Genomic DNA, 23,776 nt, shown 5'->3' on the forward strand with positions numbered 1-23,776 from the left:
ATCTACCCACTGTACTTAAATACTGTCTACACACACACTTGCTCACATGCTCACTCACTCTCACACTAGAAGTGTTCGTAGCCCAGCTGTGGGAGCATCCTCCAGCCTCTCAGTCCGAAGTTCCATCATATTATAAACAATTGCATTTTTACTTCAACTGATTTTTCAGGCATCCCTGAGTACAGGCATTGTAGCTGATGTGTGGAACATAGTTCCACCATACAAAAGTGGCAGCAGGGAAGATCCCCCTCAATTATAGATCTGTATCATTGATAAGTGTAATAGTCAAAATATTGGAAAAAAATAATTAGCTAAATAGGTAGAACACATGGAGAAATGATATAATATTAGACAGACAGTATGGTTTTCGATCTGGAAGATCCTGTGTAATGAATTTACTCAGTTTCTACGATCGAGCTACAGAGATTTTACAGGAAAGAGATGGTTGGGTTGACTGCATCTATCTGGACCTAAAAAAAGGCTTTTGACAGAGTTCCACATAAGAGGTTGTTCTGGAAACTGGAACATATTGCAGGGGTGACAGGTAAGCTTCTAACATGGATGAAAAATTTCCTAACTGATAGAAAAATGAAGGCCGTAATCAGAGGCAATGTATCAGATTGGAGGAATGTCACAAGTGGAGTACCACAAGGTTCAGTTCTTGCACAGGTAATGTTCAATGTCTACATAAATGATCTACCAGTTGGAATATAGAATTATATGAACATGTTTGCTGATGATGCTAAGATAATAGGGAAGATAAGAAACTTAGATGATTGTCATGCCCTTCAAGAAGACCTGGACAAAATAAGTATATGGAGCATCACTTGTCAAATGGAATTTAATGTGAATAAATGCCTTGTTATGGAATGTGGAACTGGAGAACATAGACCCCACACAACCTATAAATTATGTGAGAAATCTTTAAAAAATTCTGACAAAGAGTTCTAGATAGAAAACTCACCTGAGGACCACATTAAGAACATTGTGCGAGGAGCCTATGCTACACTTTCTAACTTAAGAATTGCTTTTAAATACATGGATGGAGAAATACTAAAGAAATTGTTCACAACTTTTGTTAAACCAAAGCTAGAATATGCAGCGGTTGTATGGTGCCCATGTCTTAAGAAGCACATCTACAAACTGGAAAAGGTGCAAAGACATGCCACTATATGGCTCCCAGAACTGAAGAACAAGAGCTACGAGGGAAGGTCAGAGGCATTAAATATGCAAAAACTAGAAAATAGAAGAAAAAGAGGAGATATTATCACTACGTACAAAATACAGTAGTAACAGGAATCGATAAAATTGATAGGCAAGAATTCCTGAGACCTGGAACTTCAAGAACAAGAAGTCATAGATTTAAACTAACGAAACAAAACTGCTGGAGAAATATAAGAAAATTCATTTTTGTAAACAGAGTGGTAGATGGTTGGAACAAGTTAGGTGAGAAGGTGGTGGAGGCCAAAACCGTCAGTAATTTCAAAGCGTTATACAGTATCCACTCAATTTAACGGCCTATATGGGGCTGTACCCTAGTCGTTATTTCCGGAGCTCCGTTATTTCCGAAGTTAAGTCGGGTCAGGTAATTTTTCAAGTAACATTCAGGTAGGATATATTTTATACTGTATAACTAAAATTAAATAAAGTTCATTGTGTAATTGCATTCCAATTTAGTGCCACACCGACGATTAAGCCAGTTGTTGGCTGCTGCATGGATGATGTGTGAACACGGTCTGATCAAGCCCAGATGGGTGGGAAAAAATTGATTCATTCCTTTGTATTGCAAAATATTTCATGTATTAATCAGCAAGTTAATATTTTCTCAATAATATTTTAGAGATGTGTTTTGATTTACCCTGAACAGTGCAGGTAATGTATTTTTAATGTTACAACACACGCTGTGGCGGCCATGCCATAACAATGGCGATCGAGCCTTGTCACTGAGAGCTAGCCAAGACGAAATATTTTGAGCTCACCTATTCTCTGCTGACGATAGAATATACATTTGCAGAGACTAATATGTAGCTTTTGTTGAAAAAAAACAATTAATATCTTTTAATACTATAATAAAATTGGTAAATTGACTTACTTTTAATGAAGCTGAAGATTACGAAGCTGTGAAGATTACGTCATCCTCTGCAGCGCTTGTTTTATATTGTTTATATTATATACAGGGTACATACTGTATGTACACTTATTTTCAGGCATATTTTAATAGAGTATCCTTCTGTTTCTTGATGTCACTTACTGTACATTTCCCAATGTTAAACTCTGCTGCTGCTGCTCGTGTACTGCTGCTCGTCCTTTATCAAGTTTCTTAATTAACTCCAGCTTCTGTGCAACCGTCAGGCGCTTCCTTTGGGTAACTTTTGGCATTTTGTAAATTAAAAAGATCACAATTACAGTACAGTAATATCCTTCACAATTGAAGCTAGCCGCGCGAGTTCACAGTAAACACTGGGAACACATGGCCCGGCGGAGTACATTCTAGGTCCGTGGGAAAAAAAATACCTAGTGCCTATACTATAAAAGGTATTTAATAAGAAAACAAAGACTTTTGCTTAATAAAAACTGTTTCAAAATATTTTATTAATAATAATTTACAATTTTCTTCATTAAAGTGAATCATTTTAAAAGAAAATTAAGATGTAATATATGACTCTGGACGATCCAGGTCGGTGGCCTGGTCGCCATGTGAGGGGACGCTGATGCCACAACAAACCCAATACCGACCGTCAGTAATATCGACCGCAGACCGGTATAGCAGGCTCCAGATACCGGTCTCCCAAACCGGTCGTTAATACCGGCAGATCGGTATAAAAGAGGCCGTTAAATTGAGTGGATACTGTATGACAAAGAGTGCTGGGAAGACGGGACACCACGAGCGTAGCTCTCATCCTTTAACTACACTTTAGTAATTACACTTAGGTAATTACTTATTTAAACATTCATTGGCTACATGTTCATTACAACTAAGTGCTCACACTATTTCTGTTTTTAAATACCCTTATAATACTTTGTTTTCCTGTAACCTATTCATTCCTCACCCTATCCACTCAACCAAATGTATATCCACATTTCAGTACGTCTTCTACATCTCATACACAGCAATGTGTATGTGCTATCATCTACATCACATACATACATTGAATGATGTATGTCACTCAGTCACCTACTAATGATGCTCTTCTCCAACACATACACAACTGCTGCTCTTTTTGTTCACACACAAACAATGATCTTCTCTGTCACACACAAACGACACTCTTCCCAGTCACGTACAAATGATGCTATTCTTGATCACACATAAATAAATGAACATCACAGCCACAGTGAATCAATATGTAAATTTGTAATAACATATACAGTATAAATTACAAGCATAAGCATACAACAGATAACTAACTAGAGTACTAAAAATAGTAAAGCCCAGCCAAGAGAAAATAAAATGTGACAAGAAATAAATCAAAGCCAGCTGTCAAGAGTCTGCTTTTCAGAGGATAAACAAAAAACCAGCATTGAATGTAATGAAATGCCATTTTCTGGGTGAGCCCCGGAGGCTCCCTGGAGCTTATCGGGCTAATGTATGTTACATTAGACCAGGACATTAGCTATGGAGTTCAGACCTACCAGGGACCATGAGCCAGAACCTGGCCATTCAAAGAGGTTGCAGGGAGCAATGGCCCTGGAAACCCCCCCCCCCCCTGTGATTGGGGTTTTTCCTTATCTGCCATCGACCGGGGTTAGGCACCTAGAAAGGTAGGCATAACAAAACAAACCCCACATGGTAAGAAACTAACAAAAACCGAACAGAAAGGTAGAACTCCCTACATTCCCATGGAAACAAGCAAACAAGCAAATGCAACACACTACTGCCGCGCTGTTCGTCCGTGCAGCCCTCCCTCACTGGCGCTGTGAGGTCCGGGGGAGCCCTGGACCTCACCGCGCCGGCTTCATAGCACTCCAGTTTGGAAGCCAAGCTTCAACAAATGCAAAAAAAAACACCGACCGGTGGGAGGGAGGGTTGCCAGGGAGTCTCAGGGGCTCACCCAGAAAATGGCGTTTCATTACATTCAACGCTAGTTTTCTGAGGGAAGCCCCTACAGCTCCCTGGAGCTACATACCCAAGAGAAGGAAAAGAAAGGGCTGACCCGGGAGGTGGCCACCACAAACTCTGCAACGCGAAGTCGGGACAACAGGCTGCAACCTGCGACCCAAAGCAACACAAGAATGTCCAGGAGCAGACAGGCTTACAAAATAACGGGCGGCCAGGAACCTGTGTGACCTCCAAATCTCCGCGCCCGAAGTGAGCCCAAAACACGTAACCAAACATGGCAGTGAAAGCAACAAAAGTCCGAACGGCACGGGCGCAGGGATAGACCGCAGGCTGGCAGACTTAATAACCCTATGGACAACCTTGAAGACCCAAGCCCTGGAACAGGGAACGAGGGAAACCGGATTAACTCAAAGAGCATCCTCAGCCATGACATGCAGGTAACGGCGAAGAGCCACAACCGGTCACAACACATGATGCACCCCCGGCCGAACCAACCAAGCATCAATAACCCAAGGACCCCTTGGGTTATTGATGGAGACGGAGAAGGCTGTAAATGTACAAACCTACCACCAGTACCAAAAGAGCAGAAACCCCTGTATCAGAGGAGAGCCAGAGGCTCCCCGATCCAACCCCCAGAGGCTCCCCGATCCAACCCCCAGAGGCTCCCCGATCCAACCCCCAGAGGCTCCCCGATCCAACCCCCAGAGGCCAATGCCAACAAAAATAGGGCCTGTGAAAAACAATCTTAAACCGAAGGGGTTACCACAAAACGAGGAGAGGAAAGATAAGAGAGCACCTTGACCAAGGACCAGGAAGGCTCAGGAGACGCACGAGCAGGCCGGAGGTGAAACAAAGCACGAGAAAGCGTACGGAACGGGGCGGATGTGACGTCCACCCAGAACTCAAGCTGGAGCGGCCCCGCCAGCGCCGCACGATATGAGGCGACAGAAGAAACATCAAATGACGGTCCTGAAAAACCAAGAAAAGACAAGACAACCTACAAAGAGCAAAAAAATGGTGAAAAGAAACGCCAGGAAACTTCATATGGCTGCCGAGACAAAGCTCGCAGGTGGGACACCATCAACGAAGCCACCTGATCACCATAGAGATGGTGATACATAGAGATGGTGATGGTAGATGGTAAATAGGTGCCGGAATATTGGCTTCAAGCTATCACCTCTCTTAGTACACGTAAGCCTGGGGCTTAGTCTACCAACGAGACGTGTTAACTTGTCGAAAGCACGGGATATTCTGAAGACTGAGGTCGTGGCGGCCCCAGACATCAAGTAGTATGGTGGGTAGAGTGCAGTTGCAGCTGGACCCGCAGCCAATCAGCGAGGAGCCGGCGAGATGGTGAGATGGTATCACCATCACCATAGAGATGGTGATACACCCGCATCAAAAGACCAGTCACGAAGAGCTGAGGAGAAGGCCGAACCAGCCACGTACCGGACCGGTCCGACCTGCTGAAAGAGGCGGAGCCGCAGGATTCGCCCCGGGTTCAGACACCGATCAAGCAGCGTCTGAAAACAAAGCTGGGCCGGGAACCAGGGGGCCATGAGGACTACTCTACCTGGGAAGGACTTCAACTGAGCCAGAACCAGAAGCAACAGCTGGACCAGGAGAAGAGGTACAGGTAACTCCACATCGACCAGTCCTGTTGAAACGCATCCACAGCGAACGCCTCCTAGGTGGGGAAGGGCGCCACATAGGATGGGAGACACCGAGACCACGCCGACGCATAGATGTCCATGTCCGGGAGTCCGTATGTTTGGCAGAGCCAAAGAAACGAGTCGGCGACAACTGGCCAATCTGTGAACAGAGGAAGGAATCGAGACAGACCGTCCACCAGGACGTTGGACACCCCGGGACATGAACCGCACAGAGAGTAAAACCCCGAGAATCCAGCAGACAAACCACTCGAAGGGACCAACTCCAAAGAGGCAAGGACCAAAGACAACCCCTGTGGTTCCAGCAATGAATCACTGGAGAACAGTCCGAATGTAGCCAGATGGTAGAGCCCCGAGTGACCCGAACCGTCCGAAGCGCAAACCAGACAGCCGCGAACTCCCGAACCGTGCTGTGAGCCTGACGGAAGGACGGACCCCATCGTCCCCGGTCGGCCTGGTGAGCACTGGTCACAAAGCCCCAGTCGAGAGATGACCCGTCCGTGAACACATCGAGTGAAGGCTTGGGGAGGCACCAAGGCACGGAACCCCAAAAACCCTGAAGAGGAAGCCGGCAACACAGCACCAACACAAGGTCCCTGGAGGACAAACCCAACGATTGCGAGAGAGGCGGAAGGGACAATCCCCAAAGGAACCAAAACAAACGCCGAATCCAAACCTGACCCGGCGGGTAGACCAGCACGGCGAGGTTCAGACTCCCGCAGAACCACTCGAGCAACCCCTGAGTGGCCCAGGACCCCCTCAGAAACAGCCAAAGGCGGGACCGCAGCCGCAGCAACACCTCTGGAGGAAGAGAAAGAGGCGGTCCAAGAGTCCTAAACAAGACCCAGCCAGGTCCGAACCTGGGACGAAACCAGATAGAATGTCTTCCAGTTCACTAGGAACTCAAAACCAGCAATTTGGAAAGGACCACACCCCTGGCAAGCAGACAAATGGACCGACTGGGAGCCCACACCAGCCAGTCGTCGAGGTAGGCCAGAAACCGAATCCCGAGGAGACGCAGACAGGTCACCAAGATCCGGTAAGGATGTGTAAATACTAAATGCCAATTAGAAACTAGGGAAGGCGACAAAAACGGCAAACCTGAAGCCCCACCACCAACTGTGCCAGTCCCGGAGCCCTGGAGAAGAACGTGCCTAGAAGTGACCCGGAGGTCCAGGGACATCATCCAGGCACCCAGCCCCAACAGAAGCCAGACCGGAGACAACAGTCATCTGAAGAGGGGCAAAGAATCCCGGAAGGATGGGGCGGATCGATCATATAAAAACGCACTCACACTAAGATGACATGACAAAGCACAGGGGGAAGAAGACAACCGCACCAGCCCCGAACCCCCCAAAGGGGGAGGAACTGCCCAACGCCACCAGAGTTCGGAAGACAACCAAAAACACCCACGAACTGCAGGACCAAGAGAGAGGCAACAGAGCAAGCTGCTCCCCCAGCACCCCGTCAACGGTGAAGGGAACGGAGCCCCTTCCGATGGAAAAATGTATATACTGTATACATATACACACACACATATATATACATACCCAAAATGCATAAACAGATATACTTATACTTAAACATGTATACTTACACATGAAAATAAAAATAAAAATAAAGAAAGAAAAGAAAAAGACAAGAAAAAGACCTCTACAGGAATGGTTCCTGAACGCCCCAGGGAAGATAACCCTGTCACGCAGGGGCAGTAATCACAGGGCGCTTAGGGAAGGAAGCCCCTAAGCGCATGCAGTCCTTGTACTGATGAGGAACACCTGGCCACCGCACAACACAAAACATGGCAGTGAGCGGCACGAAGGCAAACACCGCCTAGGAAACTGAGGCCAGAGAAGCGTCTGTCCCGGTTGACATTAGCTTACGAACTAGAGTGTTATGCAGCCAGCGCGGTGAGGTCCGAGGCCCTCCCCTCTCCCCCTCTGCCCACCCTGAGGTGAGGTCCCGGGAGAGGAGGAGCCCCTGGACCTCGCCTCAGGGTGGGCAGCCAAAACCTAGCATGTTGCAACACCCTAAACCTGGCATGCAATGCGGATGCTGCCTGTACCTGAATAGCAATATCATCAGAATGGGTAAATTGGAGAACAAGCAGAGAGCATGACTTTTAAGACTCCAGGTCAAAGGTGTCAGTGATCCAACAGGCAGCATAACGGACTGTTACCCTGAGACAAGGGCACACAGCAACCTTCAAACTCACACATGGCGAGGTGAAACTCGGAAGATGCATCCATAGGTCTAATGAGCCCCAATGGGGTTTTCCAGGGCCCACAGGCTGACTGCTATGGGAAGCCCAGGCAAAGCACAGCAAAACTGGCTGGTCCCAAACTAACAAGAGAAACTGCTACAAGCTGAACCCCTGCAATGTGTACAATCATGGGGGCCTAGAGAAGGGCCACCCAAACAACAAAAGTGGACCTACAGCCAAACAAGGCAACAGCCAATGCAGCGGCCAAACTGGCCGCTGCGTTGGTAGGCAAGCTGCGCTGTACCTTGTGTCCCTACCAGCAAACGATACTACAGTACTTCCTACCCAAGGCCAAATAAAGGGCACAAAACCCCAGCTGGCCCCAAGGGCGGGGTAAGAGCCGAGTGGCAAAGAGCTCTACTGAAGTGGATCCCGAAAGTTCTATGGAAGGGAATTCTTGAACCCAAGGGTAGTACTTATAAGGTGACCAGGGAAGAGAACCCTGAGCACATGCAGTCCCAGTACTAATCAAAGTACACCTGGCCAACATGACTCACACACACAGCAGAAACACACCACAAGGCACATAACTGCACAGAACTTTGAGACCAGCATCAAAGTCCGCCATGGACTGGATAGCCATGGACAAAGTTCACCATGGACTGGTCTTCGAACTGGATAGCTTGGGTAGCCGGTGCACAGGGAGGGGGGGACCAGGGCTTCCCCTCCACCTCCCAGGGAAAGGGGAAGCTGCATGGACAGGTAACGTGGCAGTGAGGTGTGATGTTTGCTTGTTAGCTTGTTTTCTTAAGTTGTATGGGGAGTTCTGCCTCCCTGTTCGGTTTTCGTTGCTTTTTCTTACCAAGTGGGGTTTGTTTTGTTATGCCTACCTTTCTAGGTGCCAACCCCGGTCGATGGCAAACTGGAATGCCCCCAACCACATGGGGGTTTCTATAGGCCATTGTTCCCTTTGCCTCTCTGAGGGGGCCAGGTTCTGGCTGGTGGTCCCCGGTAGGCTGAACTCCACTAACTGATGCCTCGGTCTAATATATTATATATCAGCCCGATATCTCCAGGAAGCCGTAGGGGCTCCCCTCAGGAAATAATTCAATACAAGCTTTAGCATGCCTTTGTTGTCATGTGTGAACAATTGTTTGTACATGTTACACTGTTACACAGCTAGTTGTAATGTAGAGTATATACACTGTGAACTAGTTGAGTGAAGAATACACCAGAATTATAGAATGTGACTAGCAAGATGATGAGGGGAAATGGGTCGAACTGATCACTGTAAATGGAAAAGTCACTAGTAGAAGTGGTTTGATAAATTATTTTCTTTCTAAACACTGTACTGCACTTGTTCAATTAAGACACCAAAGCCTTGAGGCTTGGTTTGAAATTTAGCATGGGTTTTCTAGGAATAATCTTTTATTTAATTATTGGTCACTGCAAGTTTTATGATTCAACCTTATCTGAAAACATAAAGACATGGTTCTACCAAATACATACATAAAGTAGCTGCACTTAATTTTGATGGCTTCCAATAAAAAAGGTAGCAGAAGAGCAATCTTTATATAATTCATCTACTGTACCAAACAGAAATTTGCACATTACTCAGAAATGTTAATACACTGAAAGGGTTGGCAAGGTTTACTGCAAGAATGAGATATTAAATACTAATACAGTATATGAGCATGGGGTAAATATTTACCTAAGGTTTACTCAGTAAAACATACAAAAAATCTAAAGAATCTAAAAGACTAAAGAATCCACTAAAAGAATCTGGTCCATGAGAATAATCATTGCATTGAAAGGAATCCATTATGATCAATGAGATTTGAAGACTGATTACACTGGAAAATAACAGAACATCCTCCTAACAGTGCATGATACTCAGTCACCTCTTTTGATCCCCATTGTTGAGGAGAGGAAGCCAGTTAGATTTGTTGAGGCTAACAACTGACTTTTCACTTGATGCAACCCACAACAGTTGCCAAACTCCTGGATACCTATTGCAAATACAGTACTGTACTGTATTGTATTTGTAATAATATTTACAGTACTATTAAAAGAACAAGAATAGCAAAATTAGGGAAAAAATATGGTCTGCTAAAAATGACTTTATGTGAAAATACAAGATTCACCGCAGCCCTTACTATATTTTTCTCCGATACCCAAATTTTAGAAGAGTGATCCAGGAGATGGATTTGATCCATTATTTAGATTTCCACTATATGGAGATCTAGATTTTAAAGGTTCCACTGTACTGTACTTTGGTATTTAAATTACTGTAGGTTAACATCAGCAATCTACTTTATGTTTACATAAACAGTCTCCGTGGTGTAGTGGTAAGACACTCGCCTGGCGTTCCACGAGCGCTATGTCATGGGTTCGTATCTTGGCCGGGGAGGATTTACTGGGCGCAATTCCTTAACTGTAGCCTCTGTTTAACGCAACAGTAAAATGTTTACTTGGATGAAAAAACGATTCTTCGCAGCAAGGGATCGTATTCCAGGGACCTGCCTGAAACGCTACGCGTACTAGTGGCTGTACAAGAATGTAACAACTCTTGTATATATCTCTCTCTCAAAAAAAAAAAAAAATAAATAAATAAATTCAATAATCTGAAATTTCATAATAATTTACAGTACCTGTATAATGAAATACCTTGTTGAAGTTACATAACTTATGCTATAACATTTCTTGTATGAAAATTCAATATAAAGAGTAAAACCAATGCATAAGCAGAGAGTGCGATTGTGGTGCGTAAACACCGAGAGATCGAGTACAGTATATATAAAAATGAAAAATAAGATTCTGGATCTATATTCAATTCATTACTCTAAGGTATTTTTTTTTATGATTCCTTGCATGAATAACAAATACAGTACTTGAAAATTTCTCTGGGGTCAACTTTAAAATTCCTTAGTGCAAGTCTCTTCTTAAATACAGTGATCAGTTGTGCACAATACATAATCAAACTTACCATTCATGTTCTGACACAGAGCTTGCGTGACTTTATGTGATTTTATAGAAACATAAGTAATAGAGATACTGTATAGCAAATCATTAAACAAGAATGCATGTGAAGTAATTTAATTTCCACAAAATCTATTTATGTTGTCACAGTTCTGATTAAAATCTTGTATACGTACTTGGTCTTATATGTCAGTATATGTGGAGATAAGGATAACATAATAAGGCTTTATGGATCAAATCTGACATACATTAAAAAGCTTTAAAATTGTTAGAAATGTTCTTAGGCAAGCAACATCAGTTAAGAATATCCAAGAGAAACAAACAGTGCATATAATACGGTATTACTGGCTGAATAAAACATATATTATAATAAACATTGACAGCAAAGAAGTACATTTTACAGCTGTATTTTACTTTTGATGAAATACAAATTACTGCACATTAACAAATTACAGTACACAAGAGAAATCTATCTTTACCTTTCGGTTTGGGTCGAGATGCTCCGGTAAAAGAATAAGCATAGAACCACCTAGATCATTATTAGTCATCCTCCACTGGTAATGGATCTCAGTGATCTACAAATGTAAGTCCAACTCACTCTCCCAGGTACTGTACATACAAGCTGGTAGGCAAGTGAGAAACATATTGTGTTTTGGTCAGTACACTTCACTAGCCTATGTCTATTGATTTCCAATGCAAAATTACTAGTAATGATGGCTTACTGTACAGTATTTCAAACAAATTTATCTATTCAAGCACGTGTGTCCATAATATATTAAAATAAATTAAAGTATGGGAATAAAAAAGATGGTTGATGTATAAAAACCAAATACTGTACTCAAGAGGCTCAGCTCAGCTGTGAAGTATGCAGCTTACTAGTGATCGTGGATCTGCAATGACAGGAACTGATTGCCAAAACATTTATTACCTCATCCCAATACTAGTACAGTACCCAATTGTCATTCTTTGCCTAGTTGCAACATGAGGGACATAACACAGACACCTAAGTCAGGTACAGTACTAGCAACTGTTAATATGAATAGTGCACTCTGGATCACAAGCACCATTTGCACCATAGTTGTTACTTGGCAACTAACTATTGACTAGCAGTTAGGTACACCAACCCTAACGTGCGCCAAATATTGATATGTACGTGAACAGTGGGAGGGAAACTTTTTATTATTACTGTATTATTATTATTATTTTGACTAAGGTAATGATATATTTATGATAGCATGATTTATACACTGAAGACAAAAAAATGAAGCACACATACATCACAACATAAATAATTATGCATAAAATTTCTTCCTTTTCCAGTGGTTCCATGGATTTATAACCTTGTGGGTGAAAAAGTATCTCCTGTTTTCATTCCTGCATTGTGGCTTGTTGAGCTTGAAACCATTGCTCCTTGTTTGTGTTATATCTGACCTTAAGAAGAAATTTTCTAGATCAACATCCTCCAAATTGTTCAGTATTTTAAGTTTCAATGAGATCTGCCCTCTCATGCCTGGTTTGCAGTGTTGTTAGCCCTGTGGCCCTCAACCATTCCTCGTACGTGAGTTGACTTGGCTCTAGAATGATTTTTTTTGTCCGGTGTTGCACTTACTCCAGAGCAGCTATGTCCTTCTGAAGATGAGGGCTCCATGAATGAATACAATAATCCAAATGGGGGTACACCAGAGACTTAAACAATTGAATCATTACCTTGTTTTCCTTAAAGTCAAAGGTACACTTGATTATTCCAAGGGTCTTCTTGATTTGGGTTATCTTGAGGTTATCCTAAGATGATTTCGAGGCTTTAGTGTCCCCGCGGCCCGGTCCTTGACCAGGTCTGGTTAGCTTTTTTGACTGCTGTACCCACCTGTTGTGCAGCTTTCATTGAGTCGTGGATTTTCACTCCAAGGTCCTTTTAAAGTTCAAATTAAACTGTCAATGACTTCACTTTTAAAGTGTCATTATATTTTAAAAAATCAAGTTAAAAAAATCCCTTCATTAATATAATTATGAAATAAAAAATGCCACAATCTTGTGTGTTAAACTAAAGCTGATGCAATGAGCCGAGAAAACAATTGTGCCCTAAAAATCAATCAATATGTATGATTGATGGCATTAGTGTCTTAACAAAAGTAGCAGCTATCTTTACTGTCATCGGCAATACATGCTTCATATTTTATTATGTGGTAATATATTTTTCTTAATTTTCAGTACAGCATAGTATGTAAGGAATGTTAAAGTATATATTTTTATTTTTAAGTTTTTTCTTTGTGAATGACACAAGAATTTAAAATAATAATTTAATAATTCATTTGTGTCAGGGGAGACAGGAAGCCGTAGTGTACAGTATTCTTACACGGTAGACTTATACATGTACAGTATTAAGGTCCCCCCCCCCCCAGGGCAAATTACTGACTTTATCCAAGATGCAACCCCACAACAAGTTGACTAACTCCTGAGTACAGGGGCCTACTCACTATTAGGTGAACAGAGGCGTTAGGTGAAAGGAAAAGTGCCCAATCATTTCTGTCCCGCCCGAGATTCGAACTCAGAATTCTCGATTGTGTGTCGAGAACGAACCCGACTGTACTACCGGGGCCCTTAAATGCATTGGAAGCGGATGAAAACCCAGTGGTAGATTTGTTGAGTGATGAAAGGAGCCCATTGTGAGTTAATTTTAGGTACCAGCTGTAATAAAATTTATTGAAAAATACTGTACAGTACTATGAATATTTCAAATCAACTTTCAATCCATCATCCATCCATCCATCCACCAACCCATCTATCAGCCTGTCCAGACCAAAATTTTAATAGACTTTCTTATATTGTCAACAGTGTTTGCATTGAAAGTCAATTTTTAGCACTAAGTCAGGTATGGAATCACATAGGGAAACCTTAATTATCCAACCAAAATTGCATACAAGACAAATAAACTCCACAAATGAAGGATACCAGCTGCCCAGATTGTCTCTCAGCACAATGTGCCAGGCACAGGGAAAAGCATCTCGCTGTAACAAACACTGATCTCCAACTTAGACCATTTGGTTATGGAGGACATCAGCAGGTTTGGGTTATAAACATCACTTATGTGACCAAAGCATGCCCTCTAAAGTGCAAAGCCCCAATACTCACCAGCAGCAGAACCGAGCATAATAGGCAGGTCTTTAGTGTGTAGAAACATACAATCTGATGTCTCTTCCCATCAACAGGCCCCACAAGGAAGAACAGTCTCATATGCGGCTTGGAAGCAAGGTGATTCAAGAGGAGTTAGGTTGTAGAGGAGGTAGACAACAACCCCCCCTCAAAACATGTTTCTGGCAGGGTACAGGAAAACACAGGTCAACTCCAAGAAAGGTAACTGTGGCAACAGTTAAGAGCAAAATAGAATGCTAGAGCACACACATTACGGTTGACATTCAACACAATAGTGATGCATCAGTGAAATTAAACAAAGCAATAGTCACTGGAATAACTGTTATTCCAGTTTAGTCTAGACTTGCTTAGCTGAAAGTGTGAAGCAGGTAATGGACCCCACAGAAGTAGATCTAGAATATAACACCAGGAGGAAGAATGAGATAGACTATATAAATAGACTCCAGATGACTTTATAATTGGACTTTATCATCTAGTACCAAACTGATGATTTAATACTCAAGAACAGCCCCAATAAACAACACAACCCTCTCCAAAGAGCAAACATGGTACTGTATACCAATTTACATGCCCCAATGAAGGATGTCACCTTTGCTTCTACTTAAGTTGGTATGACCACCACAAAGCTTTCGAAAAAAATGACTTCCCATCTAAAAGCTGGTGCCCCCAGAAACTATGTACAAAGTGAATATAAAGTGACATTCACTAGAAACATGCTAGTAGATAATACAAAAATCCTGGAATCTACATCTGACCAAAGAAGAAGACTGCAAATCTGGGAAGCCATACATATAAGAGAAAAATTACCCACCTAAAATATATAGACTAACAATTCTGCTTCCTTGCCAACACTCAGACCCAGATCTTACCAAACATCCCTGGATAATGACATTTCTACCAAGGTCTCCATGCTCAGTGAGAGTACCAGGGTACTTGACCTAATGCCTTATCCAATATTTTATTAGCCCTACCTCCCCTTCCTTATGTTTGATTGACCCTCTCCCCCCCCCCCCTTTTCCTATGTTTGTTTGGTCCTATCTCCTTACCCTATGTTTGACAGGCCTTATCCCCTTACCCTATGTGTGAGTGCCCCCCCATCACCTCACCCTATATTCTTTCATATGTGCATTTATCTCAAAATTATACCTCACGTATTTATTGTTTACCTGAAGATGTTCCATAGAACAACAAAATGTCGAAGAAAATAAACCTTTCAATAATTACTACAGTAGGTTTTTTACCATACACTTTAGTAATTTGATTGTTCTTCTTAATACTGCTGCTAAGAAAATAGTTAGCACAGAATGCTTACACCAAAAGATCAACAACACCAGCTATTAATATTATTATGAGAAAATCAGTAGGAGCCATGAGGAGGATTAAAACGTATGTTTTGGGTAATCCCAAACAAATGCCTTATATCACTACACCACAACATGGCCAAAAGCATTGCAACCTGGGATTTAATTGAATTCTTTAACGTTCCTGAGGCTTGCTGCACTGTCACAAATGTGTTGCATAGCCTGGGAATCAAACTTTGGTTCAATCAACTGTAACTTAAGTGACTGATGGCTAGAAACTTTGCATTTTCCCCCAAATTAAACCTCTATTTCCAAAGGAAGATATAAAAACCCCATCAGTATGTTAGGAAAGAAACTATGTAAGTCTGTTAAGAGGTAATTCAAACCTTTTACCTGAAGGCTACTAACACACTAGTGGCCTCAGTGATGACAGGAAGATGGCAGTTTATCAAAGGACCACCCATTTGTCCTGAGATCTTTTTCAAGCTGGATTTTAAAGTTCAACAGAGTTTGGCATTTACGACTTTGGCAGATAGGCGGTTCCATGGGTTTATTACCCTGTGGGTGAAAAATTATCTCTTGTTTTCAGTCCTACACCTGTGGATTGTTGAGCTTAAAACTGTTGCTCCTTGTTTGTGTTACATCTGACCTTCAGAAGACATCGTTTGGATCAACATTCTCCAGTTTTTTGTTACCATAAGAACACTCATTTCTTTAGTTACACTGATCTTTATTTGACCAAAATAAGACAATTCCAAGTACAGTATATTATTAAAATTTTTAAGTTGCCAATGACCGCAAAGAACATTAGCAATACTGGGAGTTGCCAAACTATAGTTTTTTGCTATGAAAACAAAACATAATAAAATTATGCAAATACAAGTAACTGGAAAGTGTACATAGAGTAAGTTATACTGTATAAGTAAAAGGAATGTTGCTCAGGATTTATGAAATTTCAATTATAAAACTTCAGTTTTGGGCACTTAAATATCTTGCTTAGTTTTAATCTCATTTTGATAACATTTTCACACAATACACAAACAAGCAGGCTTTACTTATGCTTAAGAATTTAAAAAACAAATTTATTTTTAAATGTGATTCAATTTGTTACCAATTATAATTAAATAGTAATCAATTTTTGTTACAGTATTAAGACACAGTGGTATAACTTCAATTTATAGCAATTATTCTGTCATTTCCAGTGATAATAACATTTGACTTTTCAATATTTTTTCTTGCATATACAATGCATTATATCAGGTTACAAAAAAAAATAATTTGTTAATTTTTCATTTGCTGGGTTTAATTATGTTAGAATAGGTAAATATTAACAAAATATAAATCTGAGAACAGTTTAAGAACAACACTTCTACAGGGGTCCTTAAAAAAGGAAAGGATAGGATAGCATAAGATAAAGTTTATTAGGCCAGCTTTTGTTAGGTTTGGCAGTGGTGATACCTGATAACAGCCGCTATTTTTCTCTTACAGCAGAAAATGACTGTAAAGCGAAACAGAGCAATGGATAAAGCATTTAGCCTTACAATTACTGTCTCAGTAGCCATATAATCAGCATCTTATTTGTTAAATTGTTACAAATGAATAAATTAAGTTACACTAAGTATTTATATTAATAAGCTTGTGAATAATACGTCAACGAGTACAAATGTCGGTCAGTATGTGTAGCAGCAAGGCCACTTGCACGCATATTATATTGGTACACCACTGCTATGGACAGGATGTCTATTAGGCTACATGAGCTCCCCTCTACTGAAGGGTGACACTATTCCCTTGGTATCTATATAGTGTTGGCTAAACACAATGGAACTTAATCTGACCGATCAAGTTACTCATCAGCCACTGCACTATACCATTGCATGCTGGCTGGAAATTGACTTTCGTTCCTTACACTGTATTATTTAGATTATAATTCTAGATTATAATAATACTAATTTATTGTGTCAGGGGACAGGCAGTCAGAGTATCAATACATGTTAAGCTTATGATGAGGTACCCCCCCAGGTCGACCTACTGACCCTTCCCAGGATGCTACTGCACAAGCTGGCTAACATCTGGGGTACCTATTTACAGCTAGGTGAACAGAGGCATAGGGTGATAGGAAGCACACAAAACCATTTCTGTACCATCTGGGATTCGAACCCAGAATTCCCGATTATGAGTCGAGAACAAACCCAACTATACTATATACAGTGGAACCTCAAGTGACGAGCGCCTCAATTTACGAGCATTTTGAATAACGAGCTCGCCGATCGCCAACAATTTGTCTCAATTGGCGAGTGCTCGTTTGATTAACGAGAAAACCACATGGTGCGTTCCCACCGCTTCTCGCACATTCTCGGACGCCTCCGATTATGCAAATAAATTATTTTGTTTGCTGAAAGATGCTAATGATGCTGGGATGTAAAGAGGTGACTGCTGTAATGTTGCAAAGCATTGAATTTTTTTGTAGAATAAACAAAAAAAAAAAAATTGAAAAAAATGAAAAAAGAACAAATGTCAAAAAGGTTCATTCAATGTATGTCAGGTAGGCTGCTCCATGTTTCTTTAAAAAAAAAAAATGAAAACAATTAACAAATTTGAAAAAAGAACAAATGTCATAAAGGTTTGTTCAGAGTATGTCAGGTAGGTTGCTCCATTATTAATAAATAAATGAAAAATACAAAACAAACTGAACACATTTGAAAAAAAAGAAAGTGTCATAATGGAGCATCCTACCTGACAAACACTGAACGAACCATTATAACCATTATGACATTTGTCCTTTTTTCAAATTTGTTCAATTTTTTTTTATTTTGATTTTAAGAAACATGAAGCAGCCTACCTGACATACTCTGAATGAGCCTTTTGCTATAAAAAATGAAAAAATAAAAAAAAGGGAACAAAGTTGAAAAATGAACAAATATCATAAAGGTTCCCCCCCAGGTCGACCTACTGACCCTTCCCAGGATGCTACTGCACAAGCTGGCTAACATCTGGGGTACCTATTTACAGCTAGGTGAACAGAGGAATAGGGTGATAGGAAGCACACAAAACCATTTCTGTACCATCTGGGATTCGAACCCAGAATTCCCGATTATGAGTCGAGAACAAACCCAACTATACTATATACAGTGGAACCTCAAGTGACGAGCGCCTCAATTTACGTATCAGTGTATGTCAGGTAGGATGTTCCATGTTTCTTAAAAAAAAAAAAAAAAAAAAAAATTGAATAAATTTGAAAAAAGGACAAATGTCATAAAGGTTCGTTCAGTGTATGTTGTGAGAGTATGGTCTCTCACGATTATCCTACAGCTGACTTGAATGGCTCATTGCAGTGCACAGTGCACCGATGTCGTGCACAAGCCCTATCTCTGTTAACCCTAGATAGTAAACTGCCATGTTGGGTATCTCCAGGATGCCCACTAAACCAGGAATACGTTTATAATACGGAGGCTGCCGTATGTCCAGGCAGGAAGTAGATACAGGCAAGTTAAGCATACTTGCCACTAGAGTCAGTGAGTACACAGGAGGTGCCAGGCGTGAGAGAGGGAGAGAGGAAGCCAGCAAGGCGACAGACTGACCTCTGGGGTCAGCCTCAACCGGCATGATGGAGAATAACAACTATAACGTGGTCTCGACGTGTTCATGACGTCACCTCTGCTACTGATCAGGGAACGATCAATATGATTGATTCCCGCTCTTTTGCTGCAATGCCATTGGTCAATTGTAATCCCCTTGTGTGTGTCTCATGAGATGCCCTACAGCCGCTGGCAAGAGCATTCACTTGAGGGAGTTCGTGCATAGAGGACGTGTCCTGTTCTGTCTATCGGCCAATAGACAGAAGAACACCGTCTATTCCTCACCATCAAGTTAAACTCAGCGTCTTTTTGATATACCAACGCTCGCCCAGAATCGCGATCGTGACTATATTGTTTAGAAGCCTAGTGACAAGTCACCAGAGCGAAACAGACTGATATCAGGTAACCCCTGGTGACAACTGGAGATCGTTGTGAGTGACCTAGAGGGAACTAAAGAGTGCCGCTGCCTAAGTAATCTGTGTGTGACTTTTACCACAGTGTACCTGCATGGTATCATATAATCAGCCGCCACTCGGTCCAGAGCATGTAGCTAGAGCCTCAAGCCACCACCCACCCTGCCTCACCTATTGCATATCATCATTACCCGAGTATCCGGTTGGAACTCTTGTAATCCCTTTGCACACTGGCTAGTTAGGTTTGCCGTGTTAATGATTGGCTGTCAACTGTGTTAAGTTAGGTGTTTCTCCACGAGTGAATCTGAATCGATTAGCCAGACGTCAAGAGTCTCGCTAATGCAACCATAGCCTTTCTGATGCCAATTTAAAGTAAATCAAGCACCCTTTGTATTAGTGGTTAAGTTAGTAAATAAACTACTGTTAAGCTTTATGCGGTGTTTCCGTTGAACCACTTCTGAATACTGCCAACTATTTACTCAAGCCTTCAGCTCAAGGTGTCTTCAACACCGAGTTGCCTATTATTCACAAATCTATAAATGTGATGAGGACCCTAGAAGTCCCTTAAAGTGTTTCAAGCATTGAGGAGATTCCAACAATCAACGTGGACCAGGCCCAAGTGAGACTAGTCTGAGAAGAGACCCTCAAGGACTCTAACTCGACCTTGCTCCCAGTCCCTGTACGGTTGCTCTCATATTTTCTCTGCTGATTCTGACAGCTTCATGAAGCGTCTGTCACATGTACATTGGTGACGTACGCATTGCAGTCAGGAAAGCAAAATAGAAAACCCCACATATGTCAGGTAGGCTGCTCCATTATTTAAAAAATCGAATATCATATTTATGTGTTTCAGTGGTGGAACAAATTATTTTTATTTCCAATACTGTATTTTAAATGGGGGAATTCGTTTTGAAAGACGAGCATTTCACATGACGAGCTCGGTGCCAGAACGGATTAAATTCGTTAATCGAGGTTCCACTGTACACATCTTTACCAGCTTTACCGTAAAGTGTAAAATTAAAATAATATTGAAGCCTTACAAAGAGATCCACTTGAACGCCACAAATGTTCAGAAGACTGGCAAATGCTTTTTAATACATACAAATGCATCACAACTACAAAATTAATTTTTATTTTAGTTTTTATTTTATTTATATACTATATACAAGAGTACTTGCATTCTTGTAAAGTCACTAGCTTGCACAGCTTTTTGGGCAGGCGATAACATTACCTTGCAGCAGTGATATGAATAAAAAGTACCTTGCAGTCAAAATCCACCATTCACTGAAAATTGTACAGCAGGTAGCTGAAGCAAAAAGAAGATAACCAAACCCTAAAAGTAATCAGGCATACCTCTGACTTTAAGCAAAAGAAGGTAGTAATTCAGCTGCATAAATCTCTGGTGCCATCCTCACTTAGATTATTGTATCCAAGCATGGAGACCTTATCTTCAGAAAGACATAACTTCTTTAGAGATAGTTCAACACCAGGCAACAAAAATCATTCCAGAACTGTCACCTTTCATACCAAAAATGATCGAGGCCTCAGGGCTAACAACACTAAGCCAAGCATGACAGGGCTGATCTCATCAAAACCTTTAAAATACTGAACAGTATGGAGGATGTTTATCTAGATAATTTCTTCAAAAGGTCAGATGTAACACAAACAAGGAGCAATGGTTTCAAGCCCAACAAGCCACAATGTAGGACTGAGAAAAGGTGATGCTTTTTCACCCACAGGGTTATAAACCCATGGAACCGCCTACCTGCCGAAGCTGAAAATGCCAAAACTGTTAAATTTTAAAATCCAACTGGAAAAAATTATCAGGGCAAATGGGGGATCTTTGACAAGCCACCGGATTCCTGTGCTCGTCAAGGCTACTAGTATTCTCACCTAGTTGACTAGTTGTGCTTGCATGGGTTGAGCTCTGGCTCTTTGGTCCCGCCCATCAACCGTCAATCAACTGGTGTACAGATTCCCGAGCCTACTGGGCTCCATCATATTTACATATCAAACTGTGTATGGAGTCAGCCTCCACCACATCACTGCCACAGTGCATTAATGACCCTCCGGTACAATTAGGTAAATATCCTGTGGATGTGGCAGAAAGTTGTCGCAAAATGGGTTTAGCTAAAACTGTACCCCAGTGTTCTTTAATCCAAAAAATTTGGATTGAACTACTATATTTAGTTTGTTTGTATTTGTCTATGACACTCCCCTGCACCCCATCCTACAGTTCCACGGGTGGGGGTGAGAAACACCCGAAAATTTACCCGAGGGCCACTAACACTAGTGGCCTTAACGAGGACAGGAAGCTGGCGACTTGTCAAAGGTCCCCACATTTCTCCCGATGAATGAGTCACAATATTATTTTAAGAAGCGTTTGACATACAGCAGACAAACTGGAATAATATACATTATTGTATGTAATATATGCAAAGACACAAGGGGCAGAAAGAAAGTAAGTGGGAGCCAGTACACACCTGACACAGTTGTGGTACACTGTCAACTGTGACCAGGCCAGGCCCGGCTGGCCGTGTTTACTAAACACACACCCGTTGTCATGGTTACCCTCGGCTGGCACACACGCGTCACCTCGTACACGCTGCGCATCGTACACTTATATTTGTACCATCCCCCCCCCCCCCCCCAAAACAGAACTTGTATGTTCCGTAAACAAATTATTGGTCAATATTAAAACCCCAATATAATGCTATTAACTGCTAAAATCTTCTTAATTGATTTGTTTTTGTATTGAGGCAGGTATTTTCTCCCCCGAGTTAGTATGACTAACCATCCTGTGAGATGGGAATATTAGATGAACTTATGTAGCAGCATTTTTTATGAAAGAAAGTCTTCTTAGCAAATATGTATTATAAAATGAAATTCACACTATTTCCATCTGAAATTTATCATAATTAAAAATTATTAGCTAAAATCGAATTCCCTTCTGGGTAAAAAAACAACTAATATTTCATTCATTTTGAATGAAATATTTCATTCAAAATGATCTGCTACGAGAAATTTTAGCCAAATATCCCCAGTTAGCTAACTGTAGGTAGTAACTAAGTGGTTGTAACCTATCGGGGGGCGGTGTGCAGGACAAACATATCAATTGTGACACTAATTCAATTTTTCTTTATTATGCACCCCATACCCATCCCGTGGGAGGTGGTGTAAAGGATTGTGCCATTAGCTCTCCACTTATGTCACTTGCTTAATTTAGAAACTGTACTGGAGCTCGATTTCGAACCCATTGTTGATGTGACGACTTCTACTTTTTTTTTTTTTTGCAGGGATATTCCTGCGCGGGCCTTAAGCCTCTGGCTGGCCCACTGAATTTTGTAACTAGCTCATCAAGATTGTAACTTGCTTAGCTAAATGAATTGTGGGGTTTAGTCCTTTTCCACTACCGCCCATAAGATGGGTATGGGGTGCATAATAAATTAACTAAACTAAAAAAAAAAAGACCATTTAATATGTATGATCAAAATAATAAATAATTCCTTTCTTAGACAATTGTTAATATTCGTAATCCTAAAGTACCTTTTAAAACCCTGTAATGCATGTAAATATAAATTTACACACACCTAGAGCTTTATGCTGGAAATTTCAATATGGCGTTCAAATAATTTTAGCCAACGGCTCTGGCTCAGTTGGGCGCTTACGACGCACTGTCGACGCCAATACCAACTGTCGCTACATAGCAATGGTGATAGTAATATGGCCAACCCGTCCTCAGACCAAGTCCATTCCATCCAGCGGTCGACCCTAGACACAGTCATCAATTTTAATATTCCTGTCCATTCAAAACAGAAATTTTCTCAAATTAATATTATTATATACAGTATTACCATATTGTGCATATTTAGGCATTGGTTAGGTTAGGTGTTTAGGTTCTGTTGGCAATTATTTGTAGTAGTTGTTTAAGATTCAGCTACTGAGAACAAAACGTTCCGAGTAGCACGAGCTATGGTGAACCCGTAGTGGACTTACCTGGCACAAGAGCGGGGCTGCGTGTATTTGCAGAAGTGTTCAAACTTCATCAGTTGTGAGTCGTGTAAACCATCTTTCATTTATAAACAGGGGGTTTATTAGGTGCATGGAATCACTTTTGGCCTTTGGTTTACAGGACGGGCTGAATATGGCTTTAGGATAGGTTCATTATTCATGTTTTAATATCTTTGAACAGTTTGGGGTGCTCATGTGTGTAAAGTCTGCCTCCACCACCTTAATGCTTATCAGCATGTTGTAACGGGGGATGGGGGAAATAGCTCTCTCTTGTCCAGTTCCCCGGGTATTTATTGTGAACCTAGGAGCTAAACTCCGCCCACAAGTAGATAGCCCCCGGACATCTACTACCACACCTTAAACAGCGGCTTGTTTGAAGGATACACCCTGCTACCTGGCTACGATTATCAGCTTAGC

General features: G+C 41.5%; 1 protein-coding gene across 6 annotated transcripts in view; it reads right to left on the reverse strand.

Annotated features, from left to right (window-relative positions):
• The window catches only part of LOC123755884 (BBSome complex member BBS4), a 56,683-nt gene extending 34,734 nt beyond the window's left edge, over positions 1-21,949 (reverse strand). The window contains exons 1-3 of one of the 6 annotated variants that reach the window (XM_069300123.1): positions 21,832-21,918; positions 11,786-11,799; positions 11,389-11,531 (exon numbers count right to left, since the gene is read on the reverse strand). In XM_069300123.1, the coding sequence (XP_069156224.1) occupies positions 11,389-11,457 (69 nt within the window). In that variant the 5' untranslated portion in view covers positions 11,458-11,531; positions 11,786-11,799; positions 21,832-21,918. Of the gene's footprint in view, positions 1-11,388; positions 11,532-11,747; positions 11,800-14,038; positions 14,221-21,831 lie in introns of those variants that run through there. The other 5 variants (XM_069300122.1, XM_045738811.2, XM_069300121.1 and 2 more) reach the window with 5 other exon arrangements.
• Between the last annotated feature and the right edge of the window lie 1,827 nt (positions 21,950-23,776).

The sequence above is a fragment of the Procambarus clarkii genome, chromosome 43, assembly GCF_040958095.1.
Source record: "Procambarus clarkii isolate CNS0578487 chromosome 43, FALCON_Pclarkii_2.0, whole genome shotgun sequence".
In the NCBI taxonomy this organism is placed as follows: Eukaryota; Metazoa; Arthropoda; class Malacostraca; order Decapoda; family Cambaridae; genus Procambarus; species Procambarus clarkii.